The sequence below is a fragment of the Gambusia affinis genome, linkage group LG06 (genome assembly GCF_019740435.1).
Source record: "Gambusia affinis linkage group LG06, SWU_Gaff_1.0, whole genome shotgun sequence".
Taxonomy (NCBI): domain Eukaryota; kingdom Metazoa; phylum Chordata; class Actinopteri; order Cyprinodontiformes; family Poeciliidae; genus Gambusia; species Gambusia affinis.
Window position 1 is genome coordinate 25,324,637 of NC_057873.1, and position 27,339 is coordinate 25,351,975.

General features: G+C 38.4%; 1 protein-coding gene across 3 annotated transcripts in view; it reads left to right on the forward strand.

The window, feature by feature from the left end:
• esamb (endothelial cell adhesion molecule b) overlaps positions 1 to 27,339 on the forward strand; it is a 61,185-nt gene that overhangs the window by 23,975 nt on the left and 9,871 nt on the right. Inside the window, exons 1-3 of one of the 3 annotated variants that reach the window (XM_044119167.1) lie at positions 5,099 to 5,272; positions 24,841 to 24,986; positions 26,934 to 27,135. In XM_044119167.1, the coding sequence (XP_043975102.1) occupies positions 24,861 to 24,986; positions 26,934 to 27,135 (328 nt within the window). In that variant the 5' untranslated portion in view covers positions 5,099 to 5,272; positions 24,841 to 24,860. Of the gene's footprint in view, positions 1 to 5,098; positions 5,273 to 23,946; positions 24,154 to 24,840; positions 24,987 to 26,933; positions 27,136 to 27,339 lie in introns of those variants that run through there. The other 2 variants (XM_044119168.1, XM_044119166.1) reach the window with 2 other exon arrangements.

The following is a 27,339-nucleotide window of genomic DNA, read 5'->3' on the forward strand; positions in this document are numbered from 1 at the left end:
CAAAGTCAATAAGTTAATAGTTTGTTGATTATCAGTTTTACCTGTAATGTTCAAATGTGAACTTGCACTCATATTTGTATAAATGTCCCTTTTTCACATAGGGCCAGGTGGGTTTTATGTTTATTCAAGTCTTGTATGTATAATTTTAACTAAATCAGACACAAGGTATTTCACACTACAACAAAACAGAGCAGAATGTTTCAGTAAAAGCATATACATCTGTACAAAGTTCAACAAATTTATAAAGAAGTCAGAGACATTATACATTTTACTCATTTGTATTAAGCCTCAAGGAGAAAAGCACTCAACGGCACAACAGTGCTCTTTATGAGACTCGTGGCTGTAAGTCAAGATAAAGATGTTGTCCGGAATAATTAGATTATTTTTAACCTTAAGTCTCAGACAGCTGAAACTTCTTCATATTTCTGTAAGTGTTTGCTTGTAATTCTTCTGAGCCAAGACACTGTGCAATTCCCAGGTTAGATTTAGTTTCTTTTGATTTTTTTTTTCCCTTAATATTTACATTTCATTCTTGTTTACAGTGCACATTTTAGTTCAAAGCCATCTGAGACTGATGGATGATTCAAAGTATGAGATATCAACAGAGAAATCTTGCTGGGTTGGTAGGTTTACAATGGTGCTGAGGTCTTTTTGTGCCTCCAAATCCGCAATGACCTGTTGAGTCATAGACGCAGGGCTTCTCGCTGCATGTCCCGCGGCGTTTGGCACAAGGACAATGACAATGGACTTTACGGATCATTTGAGTGTTGGGAAGAGGATTGTTCAGCTGTAAACACGGATGCTCGATTGGATTGAAATCTGGCGGGATTTCTACGTCAAGTTGCTTCTATTCTTGCTCCAAGTCTATTTTTGCGTCTTTTGTGTCGGCTATTCAGAGTCGAGGGTTTTACAGCCATTGTCCGGAACCTAATTGGTTTAGGGTGAGGGTCAGGACAGCCGGTTTTGACCTTGAGAGTTTGTACCAGTCTAAAACCAGAGGCGTTTTCTTGGTATGGTGCAGAAATAGAAAGTTACGCAGATATTTTTGTACTTTTTGTGGACATGCTAGCCAACAAAAAACACTGGAACTTCAGTATTTCTTTAAAAAAAAACAAAAAAAAAACAACTACTTAACATTTTGGCGAGAGAGGAAATAAAGTTTTAAAATCGAGATTTCTGGGTAAATATACATATACATATATATATGTATAAACTAGGTGTGCACCTATTGTAGTTTTCTGGCTGATTGCTGATTCTGATTTTGGCTGATACCAATTTCTTTTGTCTGAAATGTTGCAATAAACAGCAAGAAAGTTGCTGAGTTGGTAAAAGTGTGGAGTCTGTTGTTATCTGCAAACGTACAGAAATGACCTGGTGGGCCGGTCTATCAGTCAAACATCTTTCACGGGAGAACAAAAGAGGACAGTTGTTGATTTTTAGACTTTTGCTGAGGTAGATATGATCGGCTTCCCATGTACATATCAGCCGATCACCTATTTCCCAAAATGAAGAAAAGCGGCGCCGATAAATAAAATAGCATTTCTTTAATAAGTCTGAAGCTAAAACTATGCCACTTGGTGAATTTTGACTAAAACAGGCAAAGGTGTTTTTATCTGGAATTAAATGTATATACATATTTTGCACTGTTTTGATTTAATTATAGATCTGAATGTTTGCTTTCCTCAAAAAAATCTAGTTTTTACAAGTCTGCATATTCCAGTTATCGATTAATTGATTACTAAATTCATCTACGATCATTTCAAGATTTGATTAACCGCAATAGATCCAATTAATCATTTCAATCTTAGCTGCAGGTTATGATCTTTAACGTTTGTAGGAATGGGGCGTGCCGTGGTGGCGTAGGGGACAGCGTGACCCGTGTTTGGAGGCCTTGGGTCCTCGACGCGGCCGGTGCTGGCTCGACTCCCGGACCCGGCGGCGTTTGCCGCGTGTCTTCCCCTCACCCCTTCCTGTCAGCCTACTTTCATATAGGGGACAACTAGAGCCCACAAAATAAAGGACTCCCTGGAGAGGTAGAAAAAAGAAGTTTATAGGAATAAATGCTCGCGTTATACGGCTGTTTTCAGTGAATTGATATGGTTTCAGATTTCAACATTTATTGACCTTCACCTACATGATGACTGGATCTCCAAGTTGGCATTTCTTTAATGTTTTGTTTAAATAAACATGAATTTAGTTGTGCTCTGTGTCAAACTTGATAATAATCGATACGTTGGTGCCCCCGGATCGGAACACGTCGGCAGATCGTCTCGGTTCTCAGTGTCCGCTCTGTCTGGCCGCCGTAATGCGATTGTCTCTTGATTCGAATGACAGTGGTCGTATTATGATGTCATCATACGCAAGCCGTTTGTCCACCCCTATTCTACCTCCCTGCTAAAGCCAGCCTGGGCTGATAATAGGATTTGGAGCGTGGAGAGGCAGCTTAGCGACCTGGCCTAAGAAACAGTGATCATTTATCTGCAAAGCTGTTGCAGATTGACACGACCGGTTAGGAGGTCCGAGAGCGGAGAGCGGGTGTGAGGCCGCCGGGGTCGGAGGGCAGGAGGAGCCAATCAAGTCACACTACGAAATGCATCTAAACAAATCAGTTTGTGGATCTAAGAGCTAAAAACTACAACGGGAGTGGGATTAGTTCACCAAAGCCCCGTCACGCAAGCATTTCCAGCTAAACGACACAGAAAAAAACCTTCACATGAAACAAATGATTTGTTTACGTCTTCGTCACACCGTCTGCGGCTTTCACCTCCATTAGCGGCCTCATTCATCTGAACTAATCAATGCTCTGAGCTGTGGCAGAATTAAAGGCTTAACTTTGCTGCCAAATGTCCACAAAAATCCACAGGAGGTGATTTAATACTCATTGTGAAGCATAAGGTTTTACATTTGTTGTACCAGGATTTTGGTATTGACGCTGTCAATCAGGTATTTAGTGAATTGTTGTGATTTTTAAAGGAAAGGAGTCAATTTCAGGGTTCTGGTATCCATATGTTCTTTTTGTGACCTGTAACCTCTACAAAGCTTTTCAGGAAATCTTAACCATGACTGTTCAGACTTCAGTATCGACTGCTTTTGACCTTAATTCAGAATTTTGGCTTTTCTAATTTCCTTTCTGGCGACTAAAACACTTGTGAACTCAATCATGTAGAATTTATTTTAATTAATTAAACATGATAACTACTGACGATTACTCACTTAATCAAGACACTTGATTAAGTCAGTTTTGAATCCAACATTTCCTCATCTGTCCTGGAACGTTTGTTTAGAACCTTTTTATTACTAAACTTGTGGCAAAATGAAAGGTATGAACAGAAAATAGTGGCATTTAAAGAACAGAGTTGATCGAGGGGAATTTCCTGGAGTTTCTGATTTTATTTTTTTTGACAGAAACACCCATATTTTGTCTAGATTGCGTAGGATTGACTCAATATGGTTCTGCAAAATGAGTATATGGTTTAATTAAATCTTTAATTGTGGGATTATTTTCCGACAATATACAACCAGAAACCTGCCTTAGTTTACTGTTTCTCTCTAAAATTATATCTGACCTAACACATATTGCAACAGTCTTCAGTAAACTCACTTTGATAAAGTGCCAGACTAACATATTCTCTGTTGTGATATGACTCTTTGGTGAGTCGCCTCCTAACATATTCGTGTGCTGATTAAGAAATGCCAGGGAAAAAAAGCTTTCCAGCTACATAGACATTTTCTTTTTACTCTGAATATCTTAATATTTATTGGCAGTCCCAAAGTTGACAAAAATGTATATTACATATTACATTATATAACAATAAACGGTATGTGGTGTTTTTGTATTTTGTGGTGCGAGATACTTCAAAATTGAGTATCAGAGTCAAGCAAGTCACTTTAAATTAAAGCAAAACAGCCACTTATTTGTCCACATGTTTCTGCAATCAATATAATTTCATCTTTCTGGTATTTTTGCTCATTTCTTTGCAATATGCAACAATTATTGTGTAACTTATGCAAATTCACAGCCAAAATAACTGTAAATGTACCATATTGTTCAACCTGAATCACTTCGAACATGCTCCGCCCCTTTCCTCCGGACTCAGACAAATCGAAGGCAATTAGCAAACCTGCTACCTATTAGCGAAGAAGCTTTTTATCATTTAGCTTTGCATTAGAGAATGGTGAAGTGGCTAAAGAGGATTACACATAAATCTCTTTCATATGCCTCTTACCATCACACAGCCAATCTCAAGGGAGCAACTGTTCTCCATCTAATCCCAGAACTGAGGTATGAAAGAAAAAAAAAAGCCACAGATTTTAGTTTGATCATAATTTGTGGACTCTCAAGAGGTCTTATAAGCCTCTCCCCAACCCTGAATCTGCCCTGTCAGGGCTTGTGGGGGCCTTCCAATCCTTTTACACGTCGATATAATCCATGTTGATTACGGTCCTCTCACCTCGTATGTGTCATAACAGAGACAGAAATGTTCTATTTGTGTTGTGTAATCCATTTGTTTCTGTAATACTCACACTTGTTGAAGATTAGAAACGGCGAGTTAAAAGCTGTCCTACAGGCTTTGTTGAGAGTCGCAGTTTCTCTCTGTTGGGTTTTCGGATCTATTTCTTACTCCGTGTCGTCCTGCGATGGTGGGGAAAAGGCATTTTTCATCACTTTCCTCTTAATCACCCAATCAGTCCTCGTCTCGCTCTCACAAGCGACCAGCGGCCGGGAGCGGTGGGGCGCTGCTCTGCGTTGTCAACTTAAAGGAACTGAACGGTTTCAGCTGCCACAGTGCAAACACATTCAGAACTTTAATACGTTGTTTTTGTTGTGAGATTTTACAAAAAATGTATTCATGTTTTGGTAATTGTACAAACTGTACCTCGTTCTTTTCTTTCTTTATCAAAGGTAGGCTTGTTCTCTTAGGAAATGATCAGGTTCTTCACAATAAGCTGAAAAGTAAAGTAAATAAAAAACAAACACATATCTATAACAGCTTCGATTCCAACATGAGAAAATTTGTGCTACGGAAAATCAGACGGTCACGACTCATAACTGCTTGAGCTTTTTTTTTTTTCTGTTAATAGGGGAGTTTCCCTCTCCGCTGTTGCCACAAGCATCCTCAGCGTGATGGATTGCTGCAAAATCATCGACTCCATGCAGTCAGCTTCCCGCTGTAACCGCGTGCTCTTCCTGGACGAGTGATTGCTCCAGTGAGTCAGAGCAGTTGACTGGGATTCCTTGGATTAAAAAACAACAACCCTTTTCTCAATTGACGTAAGAAACTAGACATTTATTTCTAGGGCTGAATTGGAACATGTGTCACTGAAATTTAATATGATGGGTTTTAATTAACGCTGTATTTCTGCATGTGTGATTATTGGGTGGATGGACCTGACAGGTGTAATAAGATTACATTTGTTGTAAATTGACGCTCTAGAAACAAAGTGAATTTAACAGTGCTAGAAAGTGCTGCAAGTAACTTAAAAAAACCAACTATAATTTACAAAATATACAATACAAATCAAGTTCAATTATGGCTTTTTTTTTAGACTGCACTGCATAAGGAAAAGGAAAATAATAGAAAAACCTGAAAAACATGACCCTTGTTTTTTTTTTTATTTGTCATGTTGTAGAAATTGGTTTTCACAATTATTCAATTATTTTGTTTAAAAAAACCCTCATATTTTATTGATTATGATTTGTAAAAGCAATAATAAAGGTATACCTTATGGAAATCTGCCCTAGGTTGTAACAGAAAAAAAAAAAGTAAAACCATTACATATTTTTGCCAGTTTTCCCAGTAGATGTAAAGGTTAAAAAGTCTCATTACAAAGCAGCCTAATTAGAAGGTCTCCCGTCTCAACTAATTGGGAAATGTAGCAGGAGGCAACTACAGTCTTCCGGCAACACAATGAGTTGACCGGTCGTCCTTCAACTCCAAGGCCACGAGCCCGAACACCTCGTGTCCACAACACATCCTTCAACACCACATTGAACCTTTACTAGCTGCGGGGCTGCTCTCCTATTACTGACCCTGCACTTACACCTGGCTGTGAAGAGAAAATTTCCCCACAGGGATCAATAACGTGTCACATTAGCACAGTAATGCACGGGCGAGGGAGAGAAGCGAGACAGAAATTACCTCCGCAAATCACCGCGCCGCATCAGTCACGCTGTGATTTGCGGGCGGGTCTTCTCGGTGTGATCACTGCCGACTGCAGCTGCTGACGTACGGAGCTGCAGCTCGCTGTGGAGCGAAACTGTGTAGTCCAGCTGCAACTCAAACGTGTTAATGAGGAGTTTTATGAGCTTGATCAATCTTGAAAAGTAGACTGAATGTTGGAGGCTCTTGACAAGGATATCCCCAGGATTTTCATCTCGTTTACCGTGAGTGTCAAACTTATTATCATTCTGGGCCAAATCGAAATCAAGAATGTCTTCAGAAGATTGACTGTAGCAGAATTTCGTCACGATATGTTTTGCTGGACGATAAATTGACGCGGTAATTATTGCAATAAACAACAATATTGTTGTTTTGAGACCACCTTCAAGCAATACGTTGATAATGGCACAGCAATGTAAGTTTGCCCTCTCAAAGATGAATAAACTTTAACTTTGTACAGAAGACTCCACACGAAAAATGGAAGATATTCTAAAGACCCAAAATAAAACATCAAAATGCCAAAAGGGTAGAAAAACTGCACAAAACCATAAATAAAATGGATGATGAAGTCTCTAAACAAAGTTCAAAACACACTCATCATCAGAATGGAAATCATCTTTAATTGATTGATTTATTACTGTTATTATTATAAGAAAAGAGCCAGTCTTATTCTACATCAGAATCAATGTAGAATATATGTAGGTTAGCCTGTCACCATAACAAATTTTGCTGGACAATAAATTGTCCCAGAACTTATTGCAATAACCAATAATATTATTGTTTTGAGACAATTTTCAAGTAATATAATAGTAATAACGGCATCGTAATGCAAGGATTTTCAAGGATCAGTAAACTTTAAACATGAACATCTAAACACTGGAGCTGGAAGACATTTGAAATATCCAAAATAAATAAACAACAGAAACAACAAATGAAATGAATTATGAAATCTGTGTAAATAAAATTACCTCTCTCAAAAAAGAAAAGGACAGTTGCACCAGACTGAAGACTTTTGTCAGTTTTTGGTGAAAAGAGAGAAAAGAGAAAAATGATAAATCAAGCAAATGAAAATTATTGAATTTCTTTTAATTCATCAAGCGATTGATTTATTGTGTATTGTGACCGGCCTAAATGCAGTGAAATAACACACATGGCGGTAAGCTTCTTTATCTACATGAGTGTCAAGATAACAATGACATTCATCAGTTTCTCTGCTGTGGCTTCTTTGACAGCAATTTAACCCAATAAGTGTCTGCAGGTCAGCGTCAAAGTTTGCTCCAACGCGGGGTTAAATATCCTGAGGGAGTTACTTTAAAGTCCTGACAGCCCGGCGCCTGAAACATGGTGGATCAGCCGTTTCTAAAGATGTATCAGCAGCCATGTATGAATGTGTTCCTGCAGTGAAGCTAAAATCTTACGGTGCCTGGCAAAAACTTTAGCACTCTGAACTTTTTCACATTTTGTCACAAAGTCTACACACTGCAACACATTTGACTGAGTTTTTATGTGCGATATCCACACACAGCAGTGGATTATTTTGAAGGTTGGGGAAAATTATAGGAGGCGATGGGTCTTCTTTACATTCAGTGTGAATAATTGATTAGTTTTTGTTTGCATTTTATTCAGGCTCGACTTCATTGTAATCTCAAAATGTTGACGATTCTTATATTTACGCCTTTATTTGTGTTATTTTGACTTTATTCTCGTGCGACGTTACGATAACTGTTCTCGTAATTTGCTCATTTTTCTCAGTGTGGTCCTCATACTCCGTCGTAAAAACCAAAGTCAAGAAGCTTCTCTTTCAGAAAAAGTTTCCTCCTATTTAACCAAACCCTTTCTTGAGGGGGCACAAAAACTGCTGTAACATTATTTGTTACTAAATGTATTTCCTTACTGAGGATCTCAGACTGTCTTCAGGTTGCACTCAGTTGCCTCCGTTTCATCTTTGGCTCAGTCCCGCCAGCTGTGCTGTAGGTGGACATGTGGGTGGGTGGGCCCAGGGGTCAGCGGGGTTCATCTGTATCTGTCAGACAGCTGGAGATAATGAATAGTAGGATGAAGGCCAACAGAAACATCACTACTAATCATCTGAGGCTGCCACGTCCAGCAGCTCGGATGCAGCCAGGTTTTTCAGAACTTGCCTCCATGAGACGCTCAGCCAGCTTTTCAAAGGTAATTTATTCCTCTACACACGCAACACAGTTTTATTCTTTTTGCTAGTTTGCTCCGATTCTTATCCTATGTGCATTTGAAGTGTTTTGCACCTGCCATGCGCTGAACGCATGGTAACATGGCCAGCTATTATTAGACCTTTTCTAAAATATTGATTCTGTAATGGCTTGTGCACCTGGAGATTTTAATAATTTATCATCTCATTTCTCTGCTTAAGGTGAATTTGAACATTGAGGTCTAACCTAAGGGGACTATCAACATCTTAGATTTATTTACACAGTAAAAAGTTTGGTGCTCACTGATTACAGCTTTTCTCAAAACAATTGAATGACTGCTCAGTTGCTCTTTAAAATGCTGCAGTTCTTAAGCTTTATTCTTTTCGAAACCGGCACATTTCAGGAGTATTACTCATTATTTTTCTGCACAAAATAATGCAGAGAGAGATTACAAGAGTGCCACATATGTAGGCTAGATACTATTAACATAGGGTGGCTAGTAATAAAAGGTGCCAAATGAAGGCTTTTGGGCACAAGCAAGAAGACAACTGGTTTTATAAAAGGGAGGTATTCATCCACAAATTCACTCTGATTGTTTAATTTAATATTCTTACAGCAAAAGCGTTGAACCTGCGATACCGTATCTAAATGCAGAGGATGCTTTTGATGGTGTTAATAACTGGGAATTCTTCTTTGCAGCCTTGCATAAATTTGGTTTTGGAAACTATTTTGCAAGCTGACTAAAAATATTATAGAGTTTCTCAACAGCGTGCATCAGGTCAAATATCCATACATCAACCATCAGCCACAGAGATCAGGCAAACTAGAGATATTAAAGATATGAAATGCAATGACATGGAACGTGCGTTAATGAGCATGATGCTGTTATTGCTCTATAAAAAGAAGAACATAGTTAAGGTCCATTTTTGAACCTACTACTAAATTTAGAGTGTATTCTTTAATTTTGCTTCTGCTACAAACACACATTGTAACTTTATCAAAGCTATTAAAATCAGTCCGTCATCCCTACAGCATTTTCATTTGACATAATTAATGAACTATACAAATAAAATATCTGTTTGGAAACCAGTAAATTCAGCTATTTTTTTTTCTTGCATAACATTATCAGCTAAATTAAATAAAACTAACATGATTAAAACAGGACCTGCCTATTGGGTTGTAAAATGATGCCTAATTAGTCTTTGACTCTTTTTAAATCAAAATCTGAATTCAAATTACATTCTCATCCTGCGACTCTCGCGATTAACTCGGAAGGCGCCGGTGGATGTTTACAGATCATTAGCTGCGACCTGTAATTCCTCTCCAGCGATGGCTCAGTGGTAGTCTGAAATCAGATCACTCAGCTTCTTAATTACAGTCTCTACATTAAACCCTCCCCGCGTCCCAGAAGGCACCGAAGTAGAAGACGGTGTCCGGACGGGCTCTGACCACTCGCTCTGTCACTCTCGTCAGCGCAGCTTGCCTCGTTTTGGGAACACAAGACAGATCCGGAAGATAACAAAGCTGTGTCCATCCCGCCTGCCACACTGATAAATATCTCCTTCAAAGAGCCAAGATGATGGGAGGAATGCGCTGTGCTTTTGGGCTCTGTTGTGGTGTAGCATGGCAGACCCATTTAAGACCTCAGTTGGCTTTTCATTTTGAACTGCTACGACCCCGGAGCCAGCTGGAAGAGCGGATGGAAACGTCTCGATGGGACTTGTGACCGACAGCTCCTGGATTACTAGTCTGACTCAGACGGGCCAACTTATCAAACTACCAGAAGAAATCACGACTGCAGTCATGCCCAGGCACTTTCTAACTCTGCCTGGACATACCGTTGCATAATTTGAGCCTTACTTTGTTTTTGTATTCTCCACTTGGTGTTACAGCACAACGCAACTTTTGTTAATATTACAAAATATTTCCAATTGTTTCCATCGGTGTTAGTTCTGGAGATGCCCTGATTCAGTCCAGAGAATCAGACGTAGTTCCTTACAGCTACGTTTTTAGATCTAAATACCTTAGTTGACCACTTTTTTCAGCTCCCAGTAATTGTTGTTGGTTTACTGTAATTTTGTGTCTCCACTCCCTTGGTGATAGATATGCTGGAATGTCCTTTTCCATTGCCGGGTTATTAAGATCAGGGCCTATTTTGTAGAAATGCAGCAAGAAATTGTAGCATTTCAGCTGGAACAGCCTCAAAACTGCTAACGAGTCAGGGAACGTTCTGTAAGTCCTATTGCGCCACCCTGACAACAGTGTTTAGTGTGGACGTTGATAGTGAGCGAATTAATGTTTGCTTTTTCAGTGTCAACAAGGTGATTTTGGAAGTATCTGAAGAAGAAATAAAAAAAAAAAAAATGTAATTCCTATGAAATGTCTAGACGTGCCTGGTGTTAATTCAGGCTGCAAGAGCTCGATGTTCAGCAGATGACAGGAAGTCTGAACGGAGTTCCGCAAGGTGTTGTGTTTTATCCTTCAACTTCCAACCTCTGTCACAGAACAGAACATAATTGAAATGTCTTTTTGAGTTAACATTAGCACCTCTGAATGTTGTAAAGTTGCTAAAATAGCATGTTAAAGACAGACTAGGAAGGGCCTCCTGTTTTGCATGCTGTGTAATGTTGCCTCTGCTTATATAAATAATTAATCAAGAGTGTTTCCCCCAGAAAACTTGCTAAGCCCAGTGGTAGAGGTGCTTGGGCAGTCCACCAGCAGCCTATGCTGTTTCTGTCTTTAAGAACTGTTAAAAGTTGACAGGAGACTGGAAAATATCACCAGGTAATTATGTATTATTGGAAGACAGTCTTCAAAAAAAGGCAGACACTGAATAATACTAAATACTAAAATAAATACTTCAGCTCTTTACGGCAAGACAATAACTCGAAAATGGTTTGAAGGCAACAAGGTGGATGTTCCGGATTGCAGTCATAGCACATATTTATATTAATTATTTATCACTGGGAATATTGCAATTTTGCTATATTCTAGTAACAAAGTGACAGATAAAAATCTAGTCTTATGAAAAGAATTTCCATAAGCAATGAGTCAGAACAAGAGAAAGACATTAGGAGGACCGAGGACACAAGAGCCTGGCAATAACAGAGGGAGAATCCAGAGATGTGGTTAAAAATAGAGAGCTTCAATACCAGGACAACAATTAGAGTGAGGAACAGGTAAGTGCAATTACCTGAATGTGCTGCTGCTGCTGCTGCTGTGGGGAACATAAACTGAGGCAACGGAGGGACGTCGAGTAGGCAGAAAAACAGAAGATCACGAAATATAAGTTGGCACCAAAGAACTAACACAAACAAAATAAATAACTCACAACACAGACAAAACTGCAAGTCAACAGATTAGGACAAATTCTTTTGTCTGTCTGCATCGAGTCAAATCCTCCTCCCATAGCATCCTCCTTTCTCCGCTGTTCTGTTAAAGTCTTTGGTGCGTTTCCGTCAGAGATCATTGTGTTTGAACATATCAGATGTCAGGAAGCCGTAGAAGCCAACCAACCCTTCATGTTTAAGTGCTTAATCACGCTTTACAATAAAAACTGTAAGGAGAGTACAGAGCACCAACCAAATGGGATGTAAAAAGGCTTAAAGGTTTGAGAACTCTTGTAAGCCCATGTTATACAGAAAGGGAAAGAGTGATCAGGGGTCATGACCCAAGATGTCTAGTCCTTGTGATTAAATCATTTAAAATTAAAGGACTAATGTATCAGCCAGATCTAGAGAAACTCATCCATGCGTTTATCTTCAGTCGTATTGATTATTGTAACGGCGTCTTCACAGGTCTGTCCAACAAATCAATCAAACAGCTGCAGCTGATCCAGAATGCTGCTGCTCGTGTTCTCACTAAAACCAGGAAGATAGAGCACATAACGCCAGTTTTAAAGTCCCTCCATTGGCTCCCTGTAGCTCAAAGAATAGACTTTAAAATACTGTTGTTAGTTTATAAATCACTGAATGGTTTAGCACCACAATACATTAAAGATCTGCTGTTGTTGTATTAAACTTCCAGAACTCTCAGGTTCTGGTTCTGGTTCTGCTCTGCATCCCCAGAACCAGAACCAAACAAGAAGAAGCAGCATTTAGCATCTATGCACCAAAAATCTGGAACAAACTTCCAGAAAACTGTAAAACAGCTGAAACACTGACTTCCTTTAAATCTCAACTAAAAACCCACTTGTTTAGAGTTGTATTTGAAAAGTAATCAATTGCAAACTTATTGAAGGAATCTGACTTGATGTCGTGTTTTTATTGTTGATTCTATGTTGCATTGTGTTTTTGTGTTTGATTTGATGTAAAGCACTTTGAAATGCTTGATGCTGAAATGTGCTATACAAATAAAGTTTGATTCGATTTGATTTAGAAATTAAAGATATAAACAGATCTGACTGAGAGCAATTAGATAACTTCTTATGTTTGTATTTGCTTGGTTGTTGGGATGTATTGAGCATCGTTTGCCTCAGGCATTAACATCTGAAACAACGATACAGACTTTTGTCCGCAACCCCTCTGAAAACAGCTAGTTTTATCATAACCGAAGTGTCAGCGGGAAGTGAGGGTTTCCTTGCTTTTCAAAGTGCTTGTCTTGAGAAGGACAATATTTTATTTAATTCACACTTTTATAAAACAAATTTGACAAGTGCCAGGCTGTCATAGTAAATAAAATCAAATGAATCTTTCTTGCTTTGTAAAATAAAGCTTTGACTCAAGGGCAAATCAGGAAAAAAGTGACTGGAGTGTGGATTTATCAAGTGGTTTTGTAGAGGGTTAAAGAAAGGTAAGGGTTTACAGTGAATTTCTGTGTGTTGGTGGTAGAAATGTGTAATTAGCTGAGCTCAGCTTTCAACTAGAAACAACTAGATGGCTCAGTTTTTAAGTAGGGATAGTACTGAAGCTTTATTTGAGCGCTGAAAATCTGAGAAGGTCACTCTGTGGACTTTTCAGGCATGTTTTAACATTTTCTTGGAAAAAACTACAGCATGCTACCCTATTTGTTGCCATGCAACCAATTCCAAAGCCTATGATGCTCCGATATACTGTGAAGGTGGAGAAAAGGTTTTAGCCAGGCAAGTTTCAGCATCAAACCGATTCTTTGGGATGATTTGGAGGATATTAAATTGATACGCAGCATTAGACTGCAGACTGTTGAGTATTATAATTGAAAGAATCCAAGGTAGACAAGTGGCCGCTGTACATTTCCATTTGGAGACTACTGAACAGCCATGAGAGTAAAGTAATGTAATCAAAGTGGCGTCACCGCAATCAAACGGTGGAACAACCCTAAATATGATTTACATGTTCACCCAAACAGTTTTAGCACAGAATAAAGACAGTTTGTAAAATGATCATGACAGCAGTAATACAAATATTCAGTGATTGGGCACACTGATCAAATCATAACATTATGATCAGGGCTAATGTAATAGTGCGGGCTGTGATCCGTCAACGTATGGACTTTGGTTGACTCCTGCGGGTAAGACGTGGTATGAAGAGGTGCATAAAGGTATGAAACTTGTATGTTCAAATGCCTGATGGAGCTGAGGTCTGTGGAGGACAAGGCAACACCACAGCCTAACTGGTGTGTTAATCAACCCAGTTGAAGGATGGAATATACACGGCCTGCAAAAAACATAAACACAACAAAGTACAACGCATTGTGTATTCTGACACCTTTCAGAACCATCGTTTACATATCAGTACTTGGTCGGATGATGCTATATAGGAAAGCCTTGATACCAAGTACATCAATAAACTTCGATCGGGCATTAATATGTTCACTTTTTATATCTACTGACATGTGCGGACCAGGAACACCTCACTGGAGCGTCAGTTTTGATAATATTGTGACCCAGTATTGTAACCATCGCAGTTTTCCTCTTTTCAGATTCGCTCCGCTCATAAAACTCTCATTTTTTTCTGCTTGTACCATATTTACTTTGAGGACAAATTATTCACCTGCTGCCAAATGTATCCTAACCTCTATGGATGCTATTCACTTTCTGTGTCAGTGGGCAAACTGATCCCAGTAATCAATTTAAAAACTTGCTGAGCTCTAAATGAAAAGACAAATCCTTGAGAGGCAAATACATTGATGCGACACCAAAAGTGAAGCGTTGACGTAACATCAAGGCCCCGTCCACACAGAGACAGGACTAGGTGTGTCCACACAGGTTGTCTACGCTGTGCATCCAATTTCAAAAACGACCATTTTTGAAACTGGATTCCAAAGTGGAAATATTTCTGAACTCCGGTTTAATTTTTCTGTGTGTCCATGTGAGCCACATCTTTCATAAAATGATGATATAGCTCCACGCCCCTGACTTTCACATATAGAAATGGTAGATTTAATGTTGTTCTGTGGGAATGCTACAATACCTACTACAGAGTTTTCTGTGGTGCCCCTGCTTCTATTCATCCCTATTTGTTTTTATATTATTTTAGTATGTATTTATATATAAAAAAAGATGTTGTCTAGCTGCTAAAATCAAATGACCTGTCTTTCTTGGTTGGTTTTTTCTTGTAGAATAAGATAAGAAGCCACTCCAGTATCACTCTGTTCTAGCTCTAGAACTGCTTTAGTAAAAAAAAAAAAAGAAAAAAAAAAAAGAAACAATGAGCCCTTGGCATTTCTTTTACTAGATACGTATCTTAAATAATTTCCCATTTGGTATTTAATGTAAATGTACAACTGCAGTAAAGCTCAAGGTAACATTGTGTTATTTTTACAGTGAGCACCAGAAGGTGTTTGAGAGTTTGCAAATAATCAGAGAGCCATCAAAAGTTTAAAGGGATTAAAAACTGTAATGAGATAACGCTCCGCAAATGATTTAAAATAGCTGGAGAGATTACACTAATGTAATCCAATTTAAAGGCGCCTTCCCCAAATATTTATTATTCAAGCACCATCTGTTTAAAGGCTGCCGGGTCAGTCCAATGTGCAGTTCTGCACCAACAAGGCAATTTTGTCGCCCTACATTTCTGTCTGCCCTGTCTGAAACTCAACAAATAACCCATTTTCTTTCTGGCTTGTTTATGTTTACCCTCGTTTAACATCTGGGAAAAGGACTTTCTGACTTAAATTCCTTTTTGAAGTCTGCTGAAGGTCATCCTGAAATCCAGACCAGTTTGACTAATGAGAGTATTTAATGAGCCAAAGGATTTTTATGCTTAAATATTTCATGACTGTGTTGTTCTTTCTTTCTTTCCGAGGCGTTTATGGGGTCATTTTAAGACTTTGTTAGCGCCACTCTGACACAAATCCCAGCTCAGTGTACATAAAACATGCAGAGTGGAGCACAAACGAACACTTTCATCCACAGCAGAAATGATCTCCTTTCTAATCAGTGATGCAGAATCGGGTTGGAGGAAAACAGATCGTATAAATCCGTAAGCTGCACAAAGTGATAAGATGTTGATTATACCGAGAAACATGAATATTTACAGGACGTACTGAAAAGTAACGTATTGTTGCCTACTTTTGTTCTTTGCTCACTTAGATTTGAAAAGAAATGTATTGAAATATAACCAACACAAGGTGTAGTATTTGCTTCATTTGAATGTGACTAAATAAAACTTCTATGGTTTCTTTTAAATGCAGAGTGAATAATTTTGAAGACCAAATTAATTTCGAAGACAGGTTAATTTCCGAAATGTAGTTTTTTTCAATCGATCTGTTTATGTGTCAAAATTATGCCCCCTCACAGCCGAGCCGAATGTCTTTGCCTCAAACTCAAGAGTTTAAATGTTGTTATATTGCAATAAGCATATTGTTGGAAAGGAGGCTTTGACTGATTACTGAACTTTGAATTTAGGAAGTGCAGGAACACTTGACCAGGTCTTCAGCCTTGTAGCATTACTTAGGGGGCTGTGGGTGTTTGGTTCTTCATTCCAGATGTGTTTTGTGGATCTGGCTTACGTTTGTGAGAACTATTCAGTCCTCGTATACCAAAGTTTAGCTCATTTCCAGTGCAAGTTGGGCTCTTTTAGGTCTTTATTTAGGTTAGATCCCGTTTGTGGTGTTCATCGACAGGATTGAAAGGCGTTGTCAGGGGGAGAAATGTGCCTAATTTTGGAATGTCTGGATTTCATCTTTGTGTTTTTTGTGGAGGATGTGGTTCCGTGAACAATCCTTCAGAGGGAAAGGTTTGCAGCCGAGGGTGAAGAGACAAGGTTGAGAGTGAGCATTTTATTCTCTGAACCCATGACTCAACTGAAGAAGGTGGACTCCTCCCTTCTGGTTATGGAGATCTGTCTTTGCCTCAAGTTCAAGAGTTGAAGTGTTGTGTTGTTTTGTGGGTTATGGTTTGGGCCTTGTCTGCTGTAATGCTCTGGTCTGTTGCGGTGAAGAAGAAGAAGCTGTGCCAAAAACTGAAGTTCTCCTTTCACCATTTCTTCCACGCTGACTCTCAACTGTGGTCATAAGAAATGTTTAATGACTGAAATGATTGCGACTGTAAATACAAGTGACTGGAATGAGTTTCCTGTTCTCGGTGTCCGGACTCACAGCTTGAGATGGGGTGACTAGCGCCGTCATTTGGGGTGCATTTAAATACAACATTTACTGGTTGTGAGCACAATTAGCCAAAATAAAAAGTTGCATAAGGAGGTAACAACCATTTGCAGGGATCATTTTTAACTGATTTAGTTTATTGATTGAATAATTAACAATAACAAGTGGACATATATTTCACTAGTGTCACTGACCATATAAAAAATATGGACCTGAAAATGGTACGGTAGGCTTTACATACAGTTGTGTGTGTTTGTGTGAAGTTTTTTTTTAGATGCTTGAAGAATGAACAAGAGCGAACCAGTTTTGGCAGCGCTCCGTAACATGAGCGTGTGGGATTTGGCTTGGGAAGAATTAGCTTGTTGAGAAGAAATCTGAAGAGAAGGAGGTCAGCAATCAATTGTAGTCTACAATAGGACTAAGACAACATATGGGTCCTCTACACTCAGCAGCTTGGTACAAGATACGTGACATGCAAAGCTCCCATCCATGAGCCCTGCAGAGAAATACTCTCTAAGTTTGTCCTTGACCTCAGCACAAAATAGACTCCAAAATAAAGGATTGAAAAATGCAAAGCTTGTGTAAAACATCAACCGCGATGAATACAAAGCAATATGTGCAGAAGGTAAGAGCATGCAGTGCAGAGTGTCTCTGAGAAGGAAGGTACCAAATCTGCGTGTGTCTTCCTCCGGCATCTTTCTAGAACCTTTTCTAGTCGCATCTCTTTTTTTCCTCAGTTGTTAGATAAAATGTAAATTTGGAGTATAGTATCATGAAAAACAACTACTTTACTCTAAAAGCTGTAATACATTTTAGACTTAGCCGTTTTATGTGAATATCCCAGTTGCTTAGCAGCATCTCCTATAATATAAGCTAAAACAAGGCAATTTATTGTTTTAAAAAAATTAAAATCTTTAATTTTGTTTATGATGGTGTTAGTGTCACTTTGTATTAATGTTAATTAAGGCATCAGACGGGGGAACCAGAAAATGCCTGTCCCTGCATGAATTCGATCGGTATCACGGACAACAAATATGTCAATTCAAGACATCCCCAACTATTTTGTGTGCAACAAAAAATGGTGGCAACCAGAGATTTAATCCGTCCAGAGAGGAAAGTACAGGCACTTAGACGTTTGTGAATCACTAATTAAAGATTTCTGTAAAATCTAAAAAATAAATAAATAAATAAAAGTCACAGCGGTAACAAACAATGAGCAGTAAAATTATTCCCACCATGAACAGAACAGCTGTTTGCTCTGCTGAGAAAACATGACTGCAGATAACAGAGTTTATGCACAATTCATGAGGCACAACAGTGCTGTTTTCACTCTAAATTCAACAAAGCTTTTGGGTGATCCTTTCATAACAGGCTGGTTTGCATGCACATTTTCAAAAGAAAAAAAAAGAAGAAGAAAAAAATCTGCAGTGGTTTCATTCATATCAAAACATGTCTTGCCTTACAAAGCCAATTAGGTAAACACCCAAGAGGAAATAGAAGCAAATTTCTCTTAAGTTTTATGCATTTTTTTTTTTTTTGCCTTTTAAAACTTAATTTCTGCAAAAGTGACAACTTGTGAGAGTAGGTTTGGTTCAAATGGGCAATGGCTCGCCAAGCTTTTCAGGCTTGTGGATTCAGTTTCACTTCTCAGCTCTCTGGTCCTCTAAACAAAACCCTGACCTAAGGAAAATGTCATTTACTTATGAAATAAAACTGAAATGGGATTTTGCTCACATTTCACCTTCAGTTCTGTTGTACAACTCATCCATTCAAAGTCAGTTTTATCAATAGACACAATGAAACCAAATTAATAAGTTTCATCCAGTTAATACAAGAAAACACAGTTAAAGGTAATAGAATGTGATACATAACTAACAAAAAATATATTGGAACTTGCAACAAGAAACTGAGTGAATGAACTATGAACATTTTTCTAGCTTTTTGTATATCTTCACCCACAGTCAAATACGGCAGCCGCTAAAACATTCAAAACAAAATCACGCATGCAGGTTGATTATTCCTGGAAAGCGATGTAGGTGTATGAAAACCGATGAGTAATCAGCGTCTCTTATTGCCGTTCTTAATTAGTGTTGTCAGTTCATATCCAGGGAGACAGCTGTTCGTGTCAATGGGAGAACGGACCAGTACGGGTGCAAATAGAGAGTCGGTCTGAACCTCAGCCAAAGCTTTAGCTTCACAGAGCGACTCACATGAGGGAAAGACACGGGTGGAAGCAGAGATTACTGTGGGAGATAGAGTGCGGCTGGTTAAAGAGGATCAGTTTATCTTCACTGAGGCCTACATGACTCCCTGAGGGCTTTGAGAGAGAGGCTGACTTTTTTTTAAATTATTATTATTCTTTTTAATTATTCTTCTTCTTCATTTGATCAGAACAGTGCAGCAGCGTTTAGCTTGGATGTGAATTGTGTGGATTTCTTTTGGAAACTAGACACAATTTTGCGTTTGAAATTATTATAATTTTTTTTATAGGACTCCCATAAATGTCATCCATTCGTTTGTGACTCTTAATTCCTGACATTTACTCTTTAGCTGATGTTATTTTTCTTTCTATTCCATAACCAGATGAAACGCTTATCATGGTAATCTGCCTCCCCCTGCAGGTAACACGGGGTACTGCAGCAAATCCACATTGGGTTTGTGAGTTGACATGCGTAACGCGCTTAACTTTTGATTATTCTGTCAAGTTTTGTCCCTGTTGACCAAAATACTTCTGCAGTACAGAATCTCCTGCAGCAAAAGTAAGAAAAAAAATGTTTATTCTGAAGAAAGGAATCCTATTAGCACATGTAAAGCGTGGCTAGACTAAATTGCAGCCCGCAGCTAAGAATAATTAGGCCAGAGCTGAACGAGGCTGCATAGTATCACATCATCATCATCCTCTCTATTACCATGTCTGAATTTTTTATTTCAATTTTACCTTTGAAGGATTTAAGTTCACTTTAATTCCATATCCGCATCTTTAACTCCAGTTTCTGCACACACACTCAGCACACCTCACATTTGCAACCCAGATAGAGAGAAAAAGAGAAAGAGAGAGAGAGAGAAAGAGAGCGCTCCGGATTAGTGAAGATTTTTCTTCATTTAATAAACAATTGGGTGACACAGTTGTGGGGATAAACCTCAAAGATTCACAAGAACGGTGTGGAACGAGGCCACCGCAGGGCATTATCCTGCTTCATCAGGAGTGTACGTGTGCGCATCCTGCTGGTTTCCGGCTGTAGGTACGCGTGCCGCGCCTTCTACATTGACGCAAAGATAATAATCTGACCCCCAACGATTGAGCGTCGCCTGCGAAATACATATTGATCACCACGCGTCGCATCCGAAATGTGATGACTTCCTCTGGGTTGCCGTGACAGCCCGTCAGTTTGCGTTTTTGGTTCAGCGGGAAGGTCAGTCGGAGGGGAAAGACAAATCAGAGCACAGTCAGGATTTGTGTCGGGGAAAAAAACCCTGAAAATAGATGATTGCTCTGCACCCCAGGCGGCTGTACATTATCAATCAACATCAGGCTGACAACAGCGCCATGATAAAGATGTTAATCTTGTGCATACATGACTTGTCGATGGCTTCATTTCTCGACAGCTCCGACACTGAAAGCAAACTGAAAATGAAGCCTTGAGACCAGACAAGGGGAAGATGTTTGCATTTGGATCTCCCTGTTTAGATTGATAATGAAAGTGCCACAGGCAATTGTTAATGCCCTTCTTTGTTTTCAATAGGGTTCCATTTAAGTTTCAAAGAGCTGCTTGGCAATAAAAAAAAAACAAACACCTTGAAAAGATGTAAAACAGTATCACTTGATACTTGCAACTACAAAACACAGCGTGATAGACTAACCCAAAGTAGCCCATCATTGGGAAGTCGAATAAAAAGTTTTGGTCTTTTGCAAATTCTCTCTATCAGTTTTACACATTTAGACACCAAATATTGTGGCCTTTCTTTCTTTTCTTTTTTTTTTTTTTGCAAAATAGCTCAAGCTCAGTCAGAATGGATGTCAGTCTAAACTGTTTGTAGCTCTGGCTGTTCGTTGAAGGTCGTTGTCTTGTTGGAAGGTGAAGAGGGATATAAAAGTTTTTTAGTACTTTTAAGACAAAAATTGTTTCGTCTTAAAAGTTTTTAAAAGAACTTTTAAGACTAAAAAAAGTTCTTAAAACTTTTTATAAGAACTTTAAGAAAGATCTGTATTTTTCATGTCAGCTGTGAGACTGACTTGATAAGTTATTTGAATTTAAAGTTCATTTCAAAGTATTTTCAACATGGAAACATAGACACTTATCAGGTAACAAAGACGCAGGTGAAACAGATTACTGCAATACAAAATACTGATGACACAAAAGAAATTGCGTATTAAGTGAAAACAGCACATACATAGTGCAGATATGTAGTGAGTGGTTATTGATGTTTCGAGGAGAGACTAGTCTGGCTTCCCACGCAATTCTGTATTTTTCTAAATTTCTAATTGCATTCTTGTTCATCTTCCTACATATTTCTGCTCACTTCTGTGTGGAACCAGAATAAGAGCGCATTATAGTCTGCGCTCTTATTTTGATGCAGGTCCCAAAGGTCAGAACTGCAGTGGGTAAAAAGGCTTTCAAATTTTCTGCCCCTGTCACCTGCAGTAATACGCAAAAGGATTTAAAGTTATCATCTCTTATTACCTTGTGGAAATTCAAATCAATTTTAAAGGACAAGAGACATCAGCTTACTTGGCTTCCATCTCTGCCCTTATGTTTTAGAACGTGATGTCTCATGGTTATGTGCTGTGTGTGTCCGTTCGTATATTTTGGATTTGTTGTGTGTTTTATGCTGCTGGCTTGGCCTGTAGGAACTCTTGGAAAAGTTGTTTTAAAATTAATAAAGTTGTTTCCTCGGTTAACTAAAGGATGCATTATTAGAATTGAGATTACCCTCATTTTACGATTGCTTGGTATTATCTAAAATCAACTTTTTAAGCTTTATGTCATGTCATAATGTTAGTCCCTCATTAAAAACATATCTGTAGTGTTGCTTAATTCTGTCATGAATGTTTGCAAAATCCTTGAGTCTCCCGTGACAACCATCCAGGGGTGCCTAAATGCTTGCTAAAGAGTAGGTTTTATTTTTACTTTGCAATGTGAAGAGAATTCAATTTTGTTTTCTTTAGTTAACTTAATGATGCGAATACACCTTACAAAGTAATTTAAACTATGAAAAAAATATTTGGAAAGATTTATTTTGAACCTTTGTCCTTAAACCCGTTTCTAAAATCCCATTAGCAATACAGTGTCTCCATCTGCAATAATGTTGTCTATCAAATTTTGAGACTTTTTCTTTTTTAAGCTTTATTTCGCAACAGCATTTTTAATCCCTTTTTCCTGACTGGTCAAGTCCCATTAGTGATGTTGAGTCTACTTTTTTATAATATAGTAATGAAATAGGTAGGCTTTTATTTTGCTAAGCAGTATAAGCCTTATTTTGAAAGGCCAAAATAATCCCCTTATCAAGCTCCATTAGCATATTGAAGCCGATTTTGTTGTGATGTTATCTATGAAACATTGAGGCTTTAATTTTGAAGAATTTCTGTCAGATTTCCTATGAGAGACGAACATAATCCCCCCCCTGTTTTTAGTTCAACATTCTTCAACCAAACTGTCTTTGATATGTGGACCCTTTCCCTCTTTCAATGTCAGTGGTTTATTTTGAGTTTCTGAAATAATCTTTTCGTTTTGGTACGAGTTAGGCGAGATGCAAAATACGAAAACTCCCGCAAAACTATATTAGAAAATGGTTCAACCTGGTTTTTTGTTCTTACGTTTTGTTACCCAAAGAATATCTATATTTTCCACCTGCAAGCCTATGCCCACAGTTCTCCCATCTCTTCTCATTCTGAAAAAGAAAGAAGGCGTGTCCAGCTGGCCAGATGTGTCCATCTCAGCAGGCGGTCTGGTCCGCTCGCTCTCTTTTCATCTCTTGTTCGCCCATGATCCCGTCTGAGCACATGAGGCACACATTTCTCCGTTTTCCTCTCGGCAGCCGGAGGACTTTGAGGGGCAGCTGGAGCTCTGCTTTCACTTTTTCGTTGTAGTTTCTGACTCAAGCTTCAAACTGGAGACACAGATAGAAATCGGCTGCTGGGATCAGCTGATCCAGCTTCAGCTGTCGGGTTCTGGTGACTGGGCACCTTGTGAGTCTGAAAGTTTCCTCACGTCTTTTTATCTTTCAAACTTTCAGCATTATTTTGTCAGTTTTGTTTTCACTCAGTTTTGCCAGCCGCATAAACTTATTGACACATGTTTTCTACTTTTGGTAGCAGGTTCCTTTTTCATGTAAGATTGTCTTTTTCAGATTTAAATTGAGTAAATGAGCTTTTTTAAAACATCTGTTCATCTGAGATATACGTACTGTTTTGTAAAACTTTACACGTGTTGAAGATTTTACAAACTTATTCACTAATTAAATCATTTCCTCAATCAAACTTTTTCTTTTATTCTTCCATTGTTTGTATGCGCTTTTTACCCATACTAATCAAAAAATAAAGTTGGTTTAAGATTCATTTTACACACAAGACAACATACGCATCAATGTTATGTAAAATTATTTCATGACATTTTGTCTGGATGCAACTTTATCTATGACTTTACCATAGTTTTACAATCATTACATAAAATGATAAAAAATGAAGAGGAAGAACATAGAGGGAATCTTATTGATTTTAATTAATGCAGAAATGCAACAATTACTCCCATTTCGACTAAAATAACATGACAAGTATAATACCTATGGTTATAGCATAATTGTTATTTTCATGTCAATACCTAGACTAAGGTGAAATCATAAATACTTGTTGAAGTCACAATAAATTATTACGGCCTATACTATTCAAAGCTGTGGAGACACTGGTACAGATTCCCTTTATTAAATTTTACATAATTATCTTTTTTTCATGAGTGTAAATATGTATATAGATTATCTGTTTAAAAGCAGTTTTCAAGTAGCCTAAATGCGCTTAAGAACAAGCTGATATTAGTTGATTAAAAGGTTTAATTATCTGTAAGTAGCCTGCCTGCGGCTCAACAGACGTGCTGCTCCTAGCATGTCAATGTTAGCATGTCAATGTCTGTTGACAGCTTTAGCTTAATACGAGGGGAAAGTGGAGCCTTCTTAGTTTTCACATTCAGAATTTTGGTGTTTTTATTATATTCCAAACAACTTTATTTGTCTGTTTTTTTGTCAGTGAAGCAAAAGTTAACTGGCCTTCATTCAGCTAGCTTGCCAGCAGCGCATAGCAACAAGTGGGGGTGAGCAGTTATAGTGACTTAATGCTAGCTGCAGCTAGGTAGCGCTAATTACTTATGTTTAAGCATAAAATACATACAATTTTCAGTGTGTTTTATTTACTATGATTAGTGTGTTCCTTGATTGACTTACTTTAGTTGTGATACCTGAGTATTCATGTTCCTGAAGGTAGTACAAAGTTGTTGTTTTTGTTAAAATGCTTTAGTTACTATCATGTTGAATTACTGAATAAATGTTGTAGATTCTAAAATCATCCAAACAGTTTTCTTGTGAGTAAGTCATGCCAGTTATCACAGGTTTCCAAAACAATATCAATAAGAAGGAAATTAATGGAAATATAAGAATTCTAAAAACTATGAGACTAAAAATAAAGAAAAATACTAAAACGTGAACTGGTTTTCTCTTCGCAGATGTGGAAAGAAAAACAAAGAATTGTCCAGTGGAGTTTATTATTATTTATCTTCATGTTCAAAGGTTTTGTGTTTGAAAAACCAAACCAGGCATTTATTTATTTACTTATTTCTACTTTCAAGTCACAGGAAAACTATGTCAAATATTGCAGAAAAGAATTAGACTTACTATTGTGACGTTACAGAGCACAACTCAGTGGTTAAGATCATTTTTGTCTCTTAGACCTGCACAATTAGCACCTTATTAACCCCGTGTACGATCCTGTGTTATTTACCCAGGTGACACCCGAAAGGTGGAGATGCCCAGCAGAGAGATGGAGGTGGTGAAGGGCCAGATGGTGGTGTTACAGGCCTGGTACAGCCCCAGCTCCGACATCTCCCAAAACACCGTCATTTGGCACTTTACAGGGAATGATTCCAAGCAGGTAAGAAGCATAATGCTGGGAAAGTGGAAGCATCTACTAGTTATCAAATGCCTTAACTACAAAAAACACATTTTGTTCAGAAGTACACAGTTGTAGCTGACTTAGATCTAGTGCTTGGAATTTGAAACTTGGCTTTAAAGGATCAAATTTGAGGAAAATATTTTAAATTTCCTCAGAAATTTAAGTCAAATATTTGGGTGGAAACATTTACTTTATTTCAAATTTGCATTCCAAAAGATTTTGACAACAAACTTGTTTAGATGTAAATCAGTCCTTGTAAACTGTAGAGTTTAATCTCCAACGTTAGCGTCTGAGTTTTTTGCATCAATAAATTCCAGTGTGGCCTTTTACCCTCTGGGTGTGTCCTGGATTTGTAAAACTGCCGCCCTCATCTGTCCCATGACCCTGGTCAAACCTTTATTGGTACAAAATGAACAGTCACTATTAAAGAATTACCACAAACTGATGCATTTTTCTGGCTGATCCTCTTGAGTACCATGGCAGAGTTCATTGAACTTAAAATCCCGGGATGAAAATACAACCTAATAGATTTGTTAGGATACAGTTATCATCATGGATCAGATGGAAATGTGCTATTTTTTTTAGCGCCTGAGGTCCGCTCACCTTTAAATCAAAGGCTAACAAAACATGGATTATTTGTATGTTGCAGGATGCCACTTTTGTCCCTGATCTGCAGAACTCGGGATAATATCTACCTTTACAGCTAACGATAATTCACAGTTAACGGCAGGAACTTTGGATAAATGTCAACAACAACACCTACTCTCTTTCTGCTGTGCACTTCCATCCTGCAGATGCATAGCTGCGCACGCGATTAACATAATCTAAACAATTTCAGCGTGTGATGCCTGTGAGCTTATCTCAGACGGAAAATCAGCCTAAATTTCAACATCCTCCATCTGCAGACATCAGGATTATCTTCATGTCAGGATGTCCACTCCTGTTGTTAATCTGCACTGCTTTACGAGGCTGCCGCCGGCGGTGCGCTTTACAGGAATACATAAAGTTCATGTCCTTTGAAATTTTGCCAGTTTTTAGTTTATTTATTGAGGATTCTATATAATAGAGCAACACAAAACGGCAGCATCAGGTGGAAGAGTTCAAAGAGCATGAATAATTTTGTAAGGTATTACAAAACTGTGCAATTGTAGCAAAACATTTAACTGCTTTTTTTTGTTTTGTTACAAACCTGAGTTTGTACATGTCTGTTCCTACTTTCAGGGAAATAGGCAGCCTTGTTTATGTATATCTGTGTAAATCACATCCAGAGCAAGCTGCGTGGCATTTACTAAGACTAGAGCTGTTTCATATCCTCCAGTTTCTACGTTCAAATAAATAGTCTAAATCATCTTTAGAATCATTTAGCTTCAGAATAGATATATAAATACCACTTTTAAAGAACGTATAGATTGTAATGTAATATTTACACTGCTAGGTCAGTAAACATGTTCTAAATGATTAAACCTAACACTCTGCTGGATTTATTAACCCACTTTTTCTGAGATTCCACAAAATGTATCACCGTTGTTGTATATTTGTATAAAGAATATGCAATGTTCTAGCATTGGATTGATTTCTTCAGTCTTTTGTTCCCAACATAAAAGATCTGCAATGTCACTTATTTGTTTAGAAACAACTTTGTAACTTTGTGAGACGTGTTTTTTTTTTTTTTTTTTGTCACTTCTGCATTTACTGCAACCAGATACAAAAACAGGTGCAAATTGCTGCCCACTGTTGGACTTGAGATGAAGCATTGCTCCTTCGTGCCTATTGTGCAATCTGCTTTGTGAATCCGATGCTGAAATCCAGAAAACGATTGGAGCAGAACAGCTGCGAAAAGCGGAAAAGACTGCTCTTCCACGTGAACAAGTGTTTCCTTTTTTCCAACGATTATCATCCCGAGACCAATCTGCTCTCTCTGCGCAGGTGATTAACTTTAGTTCAGGTAAAGTTGGACATGGACAAAACGAGTTCACCAAGAGAGTGGGCTTCAGCGTGACCATGCCCTCCGCCAACCTCTCCATCTACATCAACAACACGCAGGAGAGCGACTCGGGCCTCTACTTCTGCCACGTCATCGTCCCCGGAGGGCGCGGCATTTCCGGAGAGCTGCGGCTTAACGTCAAAGGTAACGAAACCTTTGACAACGCTCGGAATACGTAGAATCTTTATAACTTCAGGTCAAGTAGCCACATTTGGAGGGATTTTGGACTGAGGCAGTCCGCTAAAGGAAAACATAAGAAACCAAACTCATCTGCTGTTAAGGGATTCGGTAAGCTCTGAGAGAATTATGTCATCCTCCAGAAGCAGATAGAAACAAGAGCGAGAGACG